Source organism: Arachis hypogaea, chromosome 12, assembly GCF_003086295.3.
Source record: "Arachis hypogaea cultivar Tifrunner chromosome 12, arahy.Tifrunner.gnm2.J5K5, whole genome shotgun sequence".
In the NCBI taxonomy this organism is placed as follows: Eukaryota; Viridiplantae; Streptophyta; class Magnoliopsida; order Fabales; family Fabaceae; genus Arachis; species Arachis hypogaea.
In genome coordinates, this window is record NC_092047.1 from 3,131,594 (window position 1) to 3,147,744 (window position 16,151).

At 33.4% G+C, this 16,151-nt stretch overlaps 3 protein-coding genes and 1 non-coding gene across 13 annotated transcripts; 3 read left to right on the forward strand and 1 right to left on the reverse strand.

Moving 5' to 3' along the window:
- Positions 1-395: 395 nt before the first annotated feature.
- LOC112726376 (uncharacterized) lies at positions 396-6,856 on the forward strand. Of its 10 annotated transcripts, none has more exons than XR_011868185.1 (16): positions 412-863; positions 1,408-1,477; positions 1,560-1,830; positions 2,295-2,356; positions 2,692-2,971; positions 3,074-3,135; positions 3,279-3,332; positions 3,470-3,587; positions 4,090-4,136; positions 4,280-4,306; positions 4,532-4,607; positions 4,709-4,842; positions 4,926-5,195; positions 5,526-5,647; positions 5,827-6,115; positions 6,204-6,856. XR_011868185.1 is itself a non-coding variant. In XM_025775740.3 (13 exons), exons 2-13 carry the CDS (start codon positions 1,430-1,432, stop codon positions 5,049-5,051), a joined length of 1,293 nt encoding a protein of 430 aa, XP_025631525.1. In that variant the 5' UTR covers positions 396-863; positions 1,408-1,429; the 3' UTR covers positions 5,052-5,446. The 10 variants fall into 10 exon arrangements, 2 of the variants coding, with proteins under 2 accessions (XP_025631525.1, XP_025631524.1); XR_003165247.3 differs by having other exon boundaries at positions 6,219-6,856; XR_011868188.1 differs by having other exon boundaries at positions 4,938-5,195.
- Positions 6,029-6,660, reverse strand: LOC112726377 (thaumatin-like protein 1). The gene is made up of 2 exons (XM_072210010.1): positions 6,175-6,660; positions 6,029-6,082 (listed from the first exon to the last, which is right to left on the reverse strand). Exons 1-2 carry the CDS (start codon positions 6,658-6,660, stop codon positions 6,029-6,031), a joined length of 540 nt encoding a protein of 179 aa, XP_072066111.1.
- A 2,644-nt stretch (positions 6,857-9,500) lies between the features above and the next one.
- Positions 9,501-9,574, forward strand: TRNAT-AGU (transfer RNA threonine (anticodon AGU)). Its single transcript has one exon. It is a non-coding gene; the product is annotated as a tRNA-Thr (tRNA).
- Positions 9,575-11,747: 2,173 nt separating this feature from the next.
- On the forward strand, positions 11,748-15,880 carry LOC112726378 (protein ABIL1). The gene is made up of 9 exons (XM_025775742.3): positions 11,748-12,165; positions 13,086-13,168; positions 13,656-13,806; positions 13,884-13,983; positions 14,093-14,185; positions 14,303-14,387; positions 14,487-14,539; positions 14,672-14,775; positions 15,416-15,880. The coding sequence occupies exons 1-9, from the start codon at positions 12,067-12,069 to the stop codon at positions 15,572-15,574; spliced, it is 927 nt and encodes a 308-aa protein (XP_025631527.1). The 5' UTR covers positions 11,748-12,066; the 3' UTR covers positions 15,575-15,880.
- Positions 15,881-16,151: the final 271 nt, after the last annotated feature.

The window sequence follows — 16,151 nt, forward strand, 5'->3', positions numbered from 1 at the left end:
ATTAGAAGAAACTAACTTTAATCCCTATTATGATCCTATTTAATTAATTAATTAAAGTAATTAAAATTAATATAATTATTATTTTTTATAATAATATTATTTAAATTTATAAATTTAAAATAATTCAATATTATAAAATATTAAAATAAATAACTTAAATTTAATTAATATTTTAAATTTTATAAATAAAAATAAATAATTCAACTAAAAATTATTTTATAATATATAAAAAATAAATTTATTTTTATATAAAATAAATTTAATTAATTATAATTTATATAACAATATAAATAATATTTGATATTGATTTAACATAATTATTTATATTAATTATAATTTAATATAATTAATTATTAAATAATTAATATAAATAATTAATTAAATAAATATATGACATATGAGTTCCCAATATGTCAGAAAAGCAACTTTATTTCTTAGCATTGGAGTTGCTCTTAGTCTTGAACTCACCTGCCCCACCGGCCCGCCCACCCATCCATCTCGCACTGCACTGTCTGTCTCACTCGTTCCTCAGCCTTCTTCCTCTCCGACCTGCGAAGTGCCACCAGCCTATCACTAGCCTCTTTTCTTAGCTCTAAGTACCCACTTGCTCCTCCCAGTCCTCTCCTACCCCCTCGCTGCGTTGCTTGTTCGCTGCACAGCTTGCATTCCGCTGCCTGCACGCCTGCGCTGCTGCCTGCCCGAGTGGCGAGTGCCTGGCCTCCGTATTTTGCGGCGCCACTGCCTTGCTGCGATCCTGCCTCTGCCTCCAGCGGTCCCCTGCCTCTGACTTCCTGCTCCAGACACCAGCCTCCTTGATCCAGTGTTTCCCTGCCTCTGCCTCCCCAGCTGTCTCAGCCTTTGAGGTTTGCATTTTTTACCACTTTCATTCTGACCCATTCTTTTTAATTTTGAGAAAGCTCACTTATGAATTGGAGGTTATTTTGAGATATCAGATGAAGTGGAAAGTATATAATTTAATCCTTAAAATTTAGGGTTTGGAAATCAGATGAATTGGAAGTTCAATTTGATCTTGTATATCATATATAATTGTGAGCTGCTGTATTTTTTATTTTCTGTTAAAAGATGAAACATGTTCTTTGTGAATATGAAGTTTAAGTTGGTCATTTTTTGTTGCAGTAATTTTAATCAAGTATATATTATGGTTAATTGGTTAGATTATTTTTCATTTAATTAACAGTATAACAATTTTGTCTCAAATTTTACAAAAGGAAAAAAGCTTTATGGCGCGGGGCAGGCTAAGATTTTCAGACTGCTGGCCTGCCCGGTTTAGTGGCGGGCTTCGGCACGGCGGGCTGGGGAGGGGTGGGGTGGGGCGTACATGCCTGTTTGCCACCTCCTATATCATGCAACTGACTTTAATGTTATACATGTATATATTACTTTTAGCAATCAACACAGAGAAACAGCAATGAGTGATTCAAGGGAGAGCTCCCCAGATTGGTTGCGTTCTTTTCAGGTAATTTGATCAGTTTCCATTGGGATAGATGATGAGCTAGCATGCTTTACATCCTCAGATAAATTTTATTATTATTGACTAGGTGCCATCACATTCGCCATTGATACTGTCATCTGATTCCAAGTCCTTACATGACGATAGCCTGTCAATTGGGGATGAGACTGATGCTGAAGGATCATCTCTGGAGATCAGCAAGTGTAAGAGTAAGAATAAGAGTAAGAGCAGGAGCACTGGTCTTGGCAAAAGCCGTTATAAGTCTTCACCTAGAAAGACATTAGAAGTAGCTGCTGTTGAAATAGAAGGTTGTACTACGTCATCTAGAAGAAAGAAATTAGAGAAGCAAAATGCAAAAGGTATACTGATTTGTATTTGTGTTTAGAGTTCTGTATTGATGAGTAAATAGAACATTTAAGTTCAGAGGTCTAGGACATGAGTAATGCAATCCTAATTAATTGTTTATTAACAGAACAGAAAAAAGGCTGTATAGATTATCTATACTAATTGCTGAGAGAGTCTCCCGCGTTTGATGCCTTCTCTATATTTCTAAAATTTTCCAAATTTTACTCTCAATATAAGTAAAATCTAGGGGATTTTTTTTGGAATCAATTAAACACAAAAGACCCATGACTTACACACATTGGAGCTATTATTTTTTTGTACTTCTAATTTAAAACCAATCTGCATATAGTTTTATTTCCCCCCTAAAAACATGATATCATTAACATATCAGGCTTTGTTTCTATCTAGTGATAGCATGCAACAATCATTTTACAATTTGCTACTTTATTGAATTGTCGTTTGGTCTCTTATGATGCAGGAGACATAGAGGAAAGGAAGATTAGCATTGATTCAAACAATGACATGCATGTCGAGCATAAAGTAAGAACCTTGCCCCATTAATTCTTAGGTGGGATCAGTAGTTTTAGAGAAGCTATTGATATTTCATCCTTGAACATCAAGAGGATTCTAATCCATCAAGCATAGAATATCTAACCAGTATACCATTTTTTCTCGTCCTTAGAATAATTCTGTTTCCTACTACAACACCAATATGAGCATTGCAGGGTCGGATAGGTAAAGGATTAAAAATGATATATCACCAGAAAAAAGGAAGCATATTTTCCCTTGTATTTTATAAGAAAAATGTGTTTGGCTTGCTAACGCTTGGCTGCGATTACTTTCTGGTTGCTGATTAGTCAAATGTTTTTGCATAGGAATCTGTTTATCCAATTTTGAGTCTATCATCGGATTCTGAGTCGTGCCTTGATCATAGCCCCAAAAAAGAAATTCGTAACAATCAGGTGGAAGCTTCTCAGCAACAAATACCTCAATTGATTAGTGAAGAAGCTAAGGATAAAATTATCCTTGGCAATGATGGAAAGTCTCCATCCAGAAAGGGTTCAAAAGGAAAGTCTTCTCAGAAACCAATTCATGTAGAAGAAGATCATTCACCAGTGAAAGGGAAGAAAACAAAGGGCAGTGCAAAGGAGAGAGGTATGGAATGGGTTAGTATGGGCATATAAGTTGTAAGATATCACTCCATTCTCTTTTTATGGATTTCTGACCATGTGCTTGTGGTTTCTACAAATGGGACAGGTAGTGGTGGAGATCTGGAGGCTGAGGAGGAAGAAACTTGTGAAAAGCTCATTGAGACAAATGTAAGAATGACTACAATAATTAATTAATTATAATGACTCACCACACTCCCATGACTTTGAAACTGAAATAAGTGATAGCCATCATAAGCTATCTTGTTATCTAGTCCAGCATCCTGATTTTGCGTGCTATTTGTAATTTGCAGGTCTCCTCTTCAAGGCTGCCTTTGGTGCTTTCTGAGAAAGTTCAACGCACAAAGGTAGGATAGCAACTATATGTTATGGATTTTTCTTTGCTGTATGTTGTGTTTTGTAATTGGAAGGGCCATGTTGTTATGTTCTCTTCTTAATTCATGAGAATGGAAAGGGTACCTGAGGAGGAGCTTTGGTTTTGCAGGCTCTTGTTGAGTGCCAAGGTGACTCCATAGATCTCAGTGGTGATGTGGGAGCTGTAGGCCGGGTTATAATTTCAGATTCTGCATCCAGAGATCAGGAAATGCACTTAGACTTGAAAGGTACTTTTTGTTTTAGCTCATATATTTTCTGATTCCCAAAGAAATCAGAGAGTTTCATCAATATAAAGACATGGACAAATATTTTCTTAATCATAATATTGTAGCGTGAGTATGTGAAGAAAAAACAGAGTACAGTTTAGTAATGTCAACCTACTTATGGCAAAATTATTACATGTGGAGTTCCCAAAATACAAAAGGACTCATGCTTCGTATTTTAAAAATAGGAATATCGAAATCATAAGCACAGTACTTTCTTTTCTTCTTAATGACATATTATATTGTTTTTTTTTATTTAAATAAAAATCATCATAAATATTACCTCAGTCTTTTAGCTTAAAAAGAGAGAAAAAAGAAAGAAAAAACTTCTCGTAATATATTTTCATTCCTTTCCTAAGTTATATGCCTTTATAATATGTTCATTATAAGTATATTCCATTTTCTGTGTTAGTTTTAGGCAGTGACAAACTGTTTCTGATTGTTTGTATTGTTGGCATCATTTCAGGAACTATATACAAAACATCTATAGTTCCTTGCCGGACATTTTGTGTGGTAAGTAATTAAGTTGGATGTAATCTGCATTTAAAATTTTTATTTGTAATGTCCTTGTGGCTAGTTACCTTCATGATCGAGTTATATCAAACCTTTCCTGCTTGTATTTTTCAAACACTGATACGAGCTTGTTATTTGTTCAGGTTAGCTTTGGACATTCCGAGGCAAAGGTCTGTTGATTATCTAATATTTTCGTATTTACTCACATATTTGAAAATTGTTTGACGCAATTATTACTATCCTGAGTTATAAATCTGTATTTATTGTCAAGGTTTCTCTTCTACTTTTTATTTGTGTTATTCATCAGTATCAGCCCTGACAAGGATTATGATAAATATCTGCTGTCATTATGTTTAACTGATATTTTGATGCTATTCTTAATATTTCTTCATCAGATAGAGGCCATTATGAATGACTTCATACAGCTGGAGCCACAATCTAATGTATATGAAGCTGAAACTATGGTTGAAGGTTATTTGCATCTACCAAATTGAGGCTTTTATTTCTGGTAGTTTTTCCTTTATATTATGAATAAACTCCTTTACTCACATCTTAACCTTTCATGTGAGAAGGGACACTGGATGGTTTTGCCTTCGATTCAGATGAGGAAGCTGGCAAGATGCCAAAGGCCACCCAAACTGATCAAAATGAGCATGCTGAGGAAGAAACTCACAGTAAATCCAAAGGGAAGGGTGACAAGAAAACAGTAAGTTCCTAAAAAGTTTTCTTGGTTTCAGATTCTCCCTTTATAAATGAAAATGCTGCTGCATACATACTAAATTGTATAAGATTTGGATACAGGGTGCTGAAAAGAAAAGAGGTAGAAGTACTGGAGGAAAACCACAACCTAAGACAGTAAAGAAAAAAGCTCCGAAAAAAGCTCCAAATTCTAAGAAGGCAAAGATGAAGAATTGAAGAATTGAGTCGAAGAAGTGTTCCATTGTGTATGTTGTAAACTTATACTCAATCCTTGGGTTAAAAGTACTAGTTGATGAAATACTTTGCCCATGTCAGAGATAATAACATTACAGCAGCAACAAATCCACCCCAGAAGAATTGGTACTTTTATGATTGGTGAATGAGTTCTTATCAAATCCTTCTTACATGTTCCTGTTTCCATAATACTCACATTGTAGTTTCTTTTCCAGTGAATTATTATTTGTTATCTCTGCTTTTAGTTGACTTGTACTAGCTGGCTAATATAATTTTTGAAATATTACTTTGTTAACTAAATTCTGCCAAACATGGGAGAATGAATTTCAGGATTCTAATTTTCCTGATTACATTGACTATGCTTGTTCCCCTCCAAAGAATGTCTTGCAAGATTGTAAATCTTGTTCGCTGATTGCTAATATTATTCTTGCTTGTTCATTTCAATCTCACGAGCAGGGATTCTTTTCTCCCTCTTTTGAGAAGCACTCCTGGAGTTTCTTGTCATTCCATATCAATAATGTTCGTGTCTTAGAAACACTGAGAAAGAAGATCGAGAATCAAGAGAACGATAGGCGCTGGTAAGGGCAAGAGAGTATTTGATGAGGAAGTAACTTGCTTACGCTTGGGCTTTCTAGGTGGTGGTGTATGATTTTGGTTTTTCATCCTGTGTTGTAAATTGTAATGTAAAATGTTAGTTAGTTATTGGATGGGTTTATCATGAAAATGTGGAAGATGATGCATAGTTGTAAACCTGTAGGGACAAAAAACAATCTCATATTCACTAGCTTTGCAAGTGAAAGTGCTGGTTCCATCATCAAATGCATAACTATAAGCTCTAGGACACGCCTTCTTGAAGATAGTTGAATAAAATGTAGGCTGGCAACTCTTTGGGTTAGCATATTGTCCAGCGCAGCAGTACCGATCCGACTTGAATGCCTCACAAGCACTTCTGGACCCTACTACACCAGGCTGGTTTCCTTCTTCACCAAGCACTTGAAGTTCTCTCGGGCAACCTATACCATTGCATATTTTTATAATTCTATAAGGTACCCTTTTTATTCTCGCATGTTAGCTTTCAGCTGTATAGTTTATTTTCTTTATGTACTTTTGAACTCTTACCTCTGTTGATATCAGTCACGCATCCTGTAGCATTACAGGCTCCACCAGATACACCTCGTGGTAGAGCCACTAACGGCAAATTGTAGCCATCTACCATGCTGACATCGTAGAAATCTTGTCCATTGGCTCCGTCGAGTGTTATCTCAAACAGTGAGGTAGGAGGTGCTGCACCATTTCCATCACATTCCAGTTTTTCCCCAGAGTCACCAGTTAGGCATTTGCCAGCTCCTGTGACATCAAATTTGCAACCCGTCCTTGCCCATATTCGTCCCGACCATCCTGGTACCGTGCTTAGTCTGACACTTTGGCCTGAGTCCAACTGGAATCCAGTCGTTGATAGTTTAGGGCTCCCTGAACCAGCAAGTGTACCAGGCCATATAGTATGAGGGCAGTTGTTGATTATGGTGAATGTGTAAGAGAAAGTGTTAGAGAAAAATGTTAAGAGAATAAGTAACCTAGGCCAGGGTGCCATAGTTGTGTATTTGAAGGATTATATTTTGGTAGTAAAAGTTGAGTCCTAAGGGGGTACCTAGGGAATTGGTGCGAGAAAGGGAGTAGTCAATGGCCCCCCGATTTGATATTTATAAGGATGTTGAAGGAGGTAATTGTATGGTATTACCGTATCCGTTATGCAATGTAGAACCAAATCGTTACGTTGCTTAAACCAATATTATGGATTTCGCATTTCTTTTTTGGTTTGCACTAGGGTATCTATCAGGCCGGAAGCCCAATGACTAATCCCTCGGGTACTGCAGAGGCACACAAAGTGGGCGACCCTCCCAAGTCCCAAGCAAGCAAGCTCCATTCCCTCCTCCAGTGCGTATCGAACTCGGGAGAAATGGTTAAGGAACACAGACCCTCATCCATTTGTGCCAACTTGCGTTGGTAGCAATTCTTTGCTTTTGCTGTTGCATGGGAAAATTCGGTGTGTTTCCAAGTCCAAAGGTAGAAATAGAACTTTGACTTTTACCAAGGTTTTATGGGAAGTAAAATTACTTTTCAATGGTGAAAAATAGAAATTGACCTCAACCTCCCTCAACCTCGAGTATGCAAATTAAGCAGATATCCACCGTGAAGACTAAGGCTGCGAGAGGATCTTCCCCGAGACAATCTTGTATATCTTAAACTTTTGGGTTAAGTACGATTTTTATCTCTAAGGTATAGGTTGAAAATTTTTTTCGTGCTTAATCTTTTTTTATATACAAAATCGTCCCTATGGTTTAAATCAAATTTTAAAATCGTCTTTTTTACTTAAATCTTAAAATTTTGGACCAAATTACCCATAACAAAAAATTATAAAATTAAAAAAAAAAGAAAAATAAGAGAAGGAGAGTGTTTCTTCTCCTGCGAAGGGGAATAGAAGAAGAACAAGAGAGAAGGGAAGAAGAAAAAGCTGGTCATGATTCACCTCTGCCTCCGCTTTCACCGCTAAATATTTAAAACCAAGTTAAACCTTAGGGACGATTTTAAATTCAAGTTAAACCTTAGAGACCATTTTATATACAAAAAAAAGTTGGGGATGAAAAAAATTTTCAATTTATATCTTAGGACCAAAATCGTACTTAACCCTAAACTTTTCGAGAAAACTTGGAGTTTTGGTAGTAAATTTTGCGCAAACTTATTATAAACAAATTTAAAAGTTTGCTTGGAAGAAATCCATTTTTCTAAGTGATATTTTGATTGAGAAGTAAAAATGAAGTGAGAAATTTTATGAATTCATTTTGTATGTAATTTTATCTATTAAATTTAGGGCAAGTTACATAATTAAATGAATTAGTTTGAAATTTATCCAATTTCAACTTTCTGAAACGGAAGACATGTTTGTAATCTTTTTACAAGAGAAAAGGTGTTGAATAGAAATCGCTAGAGGCTGTAGAGGTTGTAGTGGTTTCTAAAGGATTCAAGCAATGCATGAACTGCTACTGACTATATCGATTTATGAAGAAACGTTGGCATGTTCAATCTGTGGGAGGTTCTAGCGGTTTTTGTGAAGCTGGTTTCTCTATAAATACAAGTGCAAGACAATTGAAAAGATTTATTAAATAGATAAGAACTGCATTAGATGCAAATAGTGAGGCAATGTGAATCAGATCGTCAAAATTTCAATTCAGTTTGCACTAAAATCATCTAATCGGATCCAATATATATGTTTTTTTAGTTTGGATCTGATTCGCACATTTGCAAATCGGATATATTTGCAAAATATAAAATATTTTTAAAAAACTTATTTTTATTAAAAAATCAATATTTTTTTTCACTCTTTTAACTTCTAAAATATTATTAAACATACTTTTCCTAAATAATAAAAATAAAATAATACAACATATATAATAATTATTATTTGAAATAAAATATAAAAAAATTACTTATTTATTTATATTTTGCAGATTCATAGGATATGCGAAAATCTACCTGAAATTCGCAATTCGATCTCATTAGTGTGCGAATCGAATCTAATCTCATATCAATATACTGTGTATACACATATAAAAACAAAGTCAAACAAATTAAGTAAAAAAAAACATTATATAATAGTGATATATTTGTGCATGTCTTTTGGGATAAAAAAAATTTACAAATAAATGAAATATAGAATAATTTGTTTAAATATTTTATAACAATTTTTTATTAATTTTTTAAAAAAAATATACATGTTTAGTGTAGAATGATAAAGATCATTATAACAGTTAGTTACTTTGCTTATTCAAGCTCCAAATAAATCATCATCACAGGATAATTATTTAGCATTATTTCTTAAACTCTCATAATAATAATAATAATAATAATAATAATAATTTATTTTCTAATTATGTCAATTAGAATTATTTTATTATTCCAAACATTCTCGTATCTTAATAGCTTATTTAAAATGAAATTAGTCAATTTAATCTTACTATTTATATTTATAATGGAAGATCCAAATGTCAATTCAGTCACATCTAGAGATTATAAAAAATTTCACACATTAAAATTCACCTGAGAATAACCAGCAACCTCCCACAGATTTTTTCAAAAACCACTCTAATCTCTAACAATTTTTGTTCAATACCTTTTCTCACATAATTTGCGCTAGCTTGTAGCGAATTATATTTAAATTAAAACTGCTACAGCTAATAGCGGTTTACATTGGGTAAAAAAAAAAGTTACAAACATGTCTTTCGTTTCAAAAAATTGCAATTGGATAAATTCAAAACCAATTCATTTTAATTATGTAACTTGTCCTTAAATTGATTCATAAAACAAATTCCAAAGCAAATATTCAAAATCCTATAAATACATTAAATAGGATTTCTAAAACAAAAATTTTAACAAGCTCTCGTAGCTCAGTTGGTTAGAGCACCTGTTTAGTAAGTGGGAGGTCTTGAGTTCGACTCTCAACGAGAGCAATTGTATAAGATTTTACCTATCTTTGGTCTATGGTGGATTCAAAACTTGTTATTTAGGTAAACCTTTTTGCTAAGATTTATTCTGAATGGCAACTTGCTTTGGCTTCCTTGGCTTAATAAATTTTCTATCTTTATAACATAAAAATACTTTGTATACACAAGTGAAACTCAACTGTTCTAAATGTTCCACTAATTAATATTAATGGTATGTTACAAAAATGATAGAGTAAAAGCAACAGCCATGGTTATCACAATAAAAAGATCGAGTTTCAAAAACAGAACGGATTATTATAAAACCTAAATCTAGAATCCGACTCATGTAATTATTGTTTAATTAGATCATTAGATGACAAATAATATTAAAAATTATTTGACATTACACTTCTTCTAAAGTATGAGAACTTTATGTTGTTTGGTTTATTGTGTGAGAATGACTCTAAAAGGATAAGATGCTACAAATTAAATGAAGTTACTCTATATATAAGTACGAATGTTTCATAGCCACATCTGAAAAAATAACAGAATTTATTAACCCAAACTTTAGTGGGCACTGGCCAACACCTAATCTTGTGCCATTATATATTTGGACACTTATGATACTAATTAATTTTAATGAGTCTAAATAATATTTAACTAAGTCATATAATGAAAAAGAAGAAAAAGGCTCCACCAACACAACTTTTTAGTCTCTTATATAAAACAAAAAGAAGGGAACATACGAATCAGTGAAATATATATATTTAATCGTTATTAGGTGCAATAATTAATTATTGAATGGATGTTATATTAGGTGTAGTTTGGTGTTTGGTGGCGTTGAGTGCAAGTTGACACTTGACACATTACCGGTGACCCACCGTATACATACAGTAATACAGTATTGTATACTGTAGCCATACTCATCAGGTTTTACTACATGATGAGGTTTATTTTGAGTTTGATATTTTCTTAAAGAAAGCAACTTTCTTATTCACAAATTACGTTTAAGAATAAATAAATGTCACATTTAAATAATCTAAATAAACGCTAGTATAATATAAGAATGATTATGAGTCAAATCTATTTCTCTTTTAACATTCAAAATTTAATTAATATTTTATTATTTTAAGTTGAACAGCTTTGTTCATAAGATTCGAATTAAAATTTTACTTTAGAAATATAAAGAATGAACTACTATAATCAATTTAAGATTAACCTTATACAATCTATAACTCTTTTATTTTAAACTACATATAAGAAGAATATTAATGTACATTTAATTTAAAAAATAAGTATATAATCCTAATATATATATATTATCTGCTAAAAAGAAATTGATACAAATAACAAAAAATATACATATTTAAATTGAAATATGTATATACATTGCAAATAACATACACTGCTATATATAAATATTTCATTTTTACTGTAGATGAAATGTGTATTATAATTTAATGATTAAAATATATTTTTTATTTTTAAAATTTATTAAAAAATTTAAAAATATTTTTAAATTTTATTTTGTCCTAAAATTTGTTTATTTACATTAAATATGTGTTTGGCCACTAATTTTTCAAAAAAATTTAAAATAAATTTAATAACAATATCACAAAAATAATTTTTAACACAAACAAATCAAATATAAATGTTATGCATTATTGTTGAATTGATCATAAAAAATTTAAGTATTAGTAATATTTTTTATACAAATAAAAAATTTTAAGAATAAAATTAAAACAAAATAAAATTTAAAAAAATTTTTAAAAATAAAAATATATTTTATCCTAATTTAAAAAATAAATACTCTTAAATTTACTCGAATAAATGTTATATTTAATTATTTATCTTATTTATTTAAAAAAATCTCCCAAGTAAGTATATACGTGATTGCCAATGAGTAATAATTCAAATGGCATAGTCTCCCCATACTCAATTAAGAGGTTGCGGGTTCGAGTCTCCTATCTTTGGTATAAAAAAAAAAAAAGTATATACGTGGTTATTATACGTAGCAGAGCTGCGGTGTCAGCTGCACTGAGCAGCTTGTACGAGTGACTGTGATAAATACGAGGGGAGGGTAGTGATGTCTTTTCAAGTTAAAGCAAAGCAGCGTGGGGCGAGAGTGGAAGTTGGCGTCAACTAACCACCGCGCCACGTGGCACCGCATTAAATATTCTCATCCTGTTTATTTAACACCAAAACGAAAAATAATATTCAGTAACCTTTTATTATTTTCCAAAAGAACAAAACACAAACAAAAAGCTCACTCCCTTTCTTTTCTTTTCTTTTCTTTTCTTCCCCCTTTCTTTCCATTCTCCTTCTTCAATCTTTCCCTCTCTCTTCTTTAACAAGTTTCCTTCTCTCTGATTAATCATAACAACACTGAACACAATGGTAGCAGTTCTGCGTTTCTAACCGTTTGGTTGAGTTTGTTACGTTTTATGCACAAGTTAGTTACGTTCCGTTTCACACGCTTCTGAGTTAGTTACGTTTTAAGCGTAGTTATAAAAAAATCAATGGAGGTTGAGCGTCCAACTACAACGCCTCTTAACTCCGCCATGACCTTCGACGAGGCTTCCATGGAGCGCAGCAAGAGCTTCGTCAACGCTTTGCAGGTTCTCTCTCATTCTCCTTCTCACTGTTTCATTCTCAGCTCAGATCTGCGTTTATTTTTCGCTGTGTTGACTTTTTGACTTTCGGTTACTCTCTCTGGTTTGGTGGCGAAGTTGAATTCTGTTTTGATGCGGTGAGAATCGCGTCGTTTCTTAAGCTGTGCGCTTGCATTGCTAATAACAGTTGTTGACTTAAATTTGAAACCGTGCGACCGAGGATGTTGCTGAAAATAGATAGTTTAATTGTTAGCGAGTGTGGATTACTTAATTATAAGAAACTACAAGCTTATAGCAGCTGAATTTAGTAGGATATATATGTTTCTGAAGAGTTATGTTTTTTTTTTTTAAATTGCCGTTGGGATGTGAAAATTTTGCGGCCGATGGAAGTGGAATTGCTGTAGCGAATGGTGAATATTTCTGCCGCAATTGATGCCGATTGCAATTTATAACCATGGTAAACTTTAAAAAATGAGAATGTGGCGAAGGAGATTTGAATTTGACGTTTGGAAGCAGTTACATTGAAACCTCTGGATGGAAGTAAGAAACAATTGTGTTGAGTTACAATATGTAATATAGGAGAGGTAAAGGGTTGGAAGAGAGAAGAGGGAGAGAGAGAGAGACTTATCATGTTACTGGAAATTTAAGATATCTTACTATACATTAGATTATCAGAATTGAGGTTAATTTTGGCTAATAGTAGATACAAACTATACTAATGTGTGGCATTAAGTAAGTTGAGACTCCAGATGATATAATGCTCGTGGATTTTTACAGGATTATTGTACCTATATATAACTTATATTTTACTTTTCTGGCTTAGTTATTTATCCTTTGGCTATATTGGCTATGATTTAAACTTTAAAAGTTTAAAGTAAGCAAATTGCATTGATAGTCATTTGATCTTCATATTATGGTCATTTCAGGAGCTTAAGAACCTGAGGCCTCAACTTTATTCTGCCGCAGAATACTGTGAAAAATCTTATCTCAATAGTGAACAGAAACAAATGTAAGGATATTTGTTTTGTTGATGAGTTCTTTTTCCCTGTTTTAACCTGATCTGAAGGCAGAGTCATCTTAACCTGATTTTTTCAACTGCTTTGCTATGTAAATGATTGAAGCTTTCCAAGTCAGACAAAAAAGTTAGTGGTTGAGTTTTTCCTAACTGGTTTTTACAAGAGATGGGAATAATATATGAACGAACTTTTAAGTTTCATTCTGCTAGGTCATTTTGATAAATGCTAGTACTGTATGTTAGGGATGAAATGCCAGCAATAAGCTTTTAACTTTGGAGATAGTAAAACGAATAAATAACATGAGTAATTTGCATTATGTAAATTAAATGAAATGAAAACATTGACAAACGTGTATGCATGAACTTTTTAAGTCTTGCCAGCTGATGTAAATGAGTAGCAACAACATGCTCTGTGTCCATTCTCCTTTGTGTTCAAATGTTGAAGGGAACTTTCATCATTTGTGCGTTATTCATGCATTAGGGTACTTGACAACTTGAAAGATTATGCTGTAAGAGCTCTTGTGAATGCTGTTGATCATCTGGGAACTGTCGCGTGCAAGTTAACCGATCTTCTAGATCAGCAAACGTTGGATGTATCAACTATGGATTTGAGGGTCTCTACTGTAACTCAGGTAACTACAAGCTCTTCTGCAAAATTATGTTCAATTAGACCAAAGATCAATTAAAGTAACATATCTCTTACTTGCAGAAACTTCTTACATGCCAAATTTACACGGATAAAGAAGGTCTTCGGCAACAGCAATTGTTGGCAATCATTCCCAGACATCACAAGCACTACATTTTACCAAGTATGATTTTTTGTTTTCTATTCATCCGAAATTACTATTGGCATTGGAAAACTCTGTTATTATTTATTTTACTTATGGCTGCCTATGTTTGTTTATCAATGCAAGCTAGATTCTGTCAATAAAAAGGTGCATTTCAGTCCACACATACAGATTGATGCAAGACAAAATCCATTTCAAACCAGGACTCGTTTTCAATCTTCAGGTATGCATTGGGGAAAATTTTGCCCCTTCTAGAGTTTTTGACATGGATCTTATTCTTTTCCTTTTGGACATAAGTGAATATTATATTGCTAATCGGAATGTATATTTTTACATATAGGTACCCCTGCATCAAAAACTCTTTCATGGCATTTAGCATCAGAGACTAAGTCAACCTTAAAAGGAGTTTCACATGCTTCACCAATGTAAGTTTGGAAAAGTTTTAATATTTGAGGTCATGCATGGTTGCTGCTTTTTCTGTTTTACACACGAGGCACAAATGGCATTACACTATATTTTTGCAGCATCGAGACCCCAAAGTTTTCTGCCAAGACTCCTGAAGTTTTCCAGCTTTTAGGTTTGTCGAATAGCTGTCTCCCTTTCGTTATATTGTAATATACCATTTAAAATTCAGTAATAAGTCAGGTGCTGGTTATTTCTTAATGTTGAAATCATAGCTAGCTTATGGTCCATGGCTACATACCTGCAGATAATGAAGAGAGTACCTGGATGAAACCATCGCCAGCACAAATTCACTTATCAAATGGAGCTCCTGCTTCTAATATCGGGCTATCTTTGGGTGGCACACGCAAGGTAACACCATATTCATTGACAAGTGCAAATGCCTTGCAGTTGCGGAACCCTGTTTGATGGTCGATATCTGATAATATCATTTTATTTTGCTTTCTACTTGACATATTTGTTGCTTTTATAGGATTATGCATCAAATAATGAACTGTTTAAAAGGATATCATCGCGTAGCTTGCATGGGATGAGTTATCCAGCATTAAATTAGTTTCATTAGACCACACATAATGTATTCCTACAAATGGAAAAAGTAATGTTCTATGTCGAATAAGAGTACAATGGAAACTAAGATGATTAATATTCAGTTTTTAGGGAAAACAACATTAGTGAAGACTGGAAAACTGTTTTGCTAATAAAATATTTTTCATTAAAAACAAATTATGATGGGAAGCATTTAGTAATAGGAGGTTATCTTTCCCTCCTTGAGTTTTGTTTCTTCCAATTGGCTGGGAAGTGACACTAAGTTTGGCTTTCACTGAACACAAGAAATGTTGGCAAATATTGGAAGTGTGGACAATATTTTGCAGCTAGATTTTACTTGAACATAAGGTTCTCAAGAGTTGAAAGGGTTGCATTTATTTTATTCAAATTCCTTGTACTTTCCTGAAGCTTTCTTTACAAAGTTACTAACAAGTCTTTTCTGCAGGATTCATTGGAGGGTTCCAGACCAATTACACCATTCAGGTCATTCGACAACCAAAACCGATGCGACACTGTCCAAGTCCCTGTTCGAAGCAAAAGTGTGCTATCAGCTTTCTTTGCTAAGCAGAAAACGCCAAAAGTGAAGGCCGTTTCTTTCTCATGAGTATCTCAGTGCTAAGTTAAACCCCGTCTGCAATTCATGCTTTTCTATAATTCTCTAAATGCTTAGAATCTATTAGTTTCTGGTTCATATCTGGTACAAGCCTTTGAATAATGGCCATGTATAGCTCCACAGGCCGGGAAATGATAACAAATTCATAGTAGTGATATTGATCTTTGTTACCCTTGTGAATCTTGATCTATGTTCTGTAGTGCTCAGGCACATGTAAAATGCATAAATGTGGTATGCTGATGCTAACTGTTAGAGTTTTGATATACAAATCTTCCCAAGATCTGCTTTGTTTCTGAATATTATATTTTCTGAGGGGACTGATTTGCTATCCCGGTATAAGTACATGTGATAACTGATATACCTGTGGGAAAAAAAAATGATCTTTAAGGCAAGCTTAATTTGTATGTAGGCTTTTGTTGTATGTCTTGTGGTGTGGTGGTTGTGTTTCACAAAACTTGTGATTTGTAGTTGGTCCTTGATAGCAATGCTGAAGGGGATTAACGATGAATCAAAGAAAACTTTTTACTCCCCTATTTGGCTAAAAAAACGCAAACTCCATTATATAGAC

What these genes read in the sequence shown, in the direction of transcription:
- LOC112726377 (XM_072210010.1), bottom strand. Translation starts at nt 6,660, where the DNA reads ATGGCACCCTGGCCTAGGTTACTTATTCTCTTAACATTTTTCTCTAAC. An exon ending in ACAGAGGTAAGAGTTCAAAA is followed by an intron (nt 6,083 to 6,174) that starts GTACATAAAGAA and finishes GCAATGGTATAG; the next exon opens with GTTGCCCGAGAGAACTTCAA.
- LOC112726378 (XM_025775742.3), top strand. Translation starts at nt 12,067, where the DNA reads ATGGAGGTTGAGCGTCCAACTACAACGCCTCTTAACTCCGCCATGACC. An exon ending in GCTTCGTCAACGCTTTGCAG is followed by an intron (nt 12,166 to 13,085) that starts GTTCTCTCTCAT and finishes TGGTCATTTCAG; the next exon opens with GAGCTTAAGAACCTGAGGCC. An exon ending in TGAAGTTTTCCAGCTTTTAG is followed by an intron (nt 14,540 to 14,671) that starts GTTTGTCGAATA and finishes ACATACCTGCAG; the next exon opens with ATAATGAAGAGAGTACCTGG.
- LOC112726376 (XM_025775739.3), top strand. Translation starts at nt 1,430, where the DNA reads ATGAGTGATTCAAGGGAGAGCTCCCCAGATTGGTTGCGTTCTTTTCAG. An exon ending in AAAAGCTCATTGAGACAAAT is followed by an intron (nt 3,136 to 3,278) that starts GTAAGAATGACT and finishes TGTAATTTGCAG; the next exon opens with GTCTCCTCTTCAAGGCTGCC. An exon ending in AGAAAGTTCAACGCACAAAG is followed by an intron (nt 3,333 to 3,469) that starts GTAGGATAGCAA and finishes TTGGTTTTGCAG; the next exon opens with GCTCTTGTTGAGTGCCAAGG.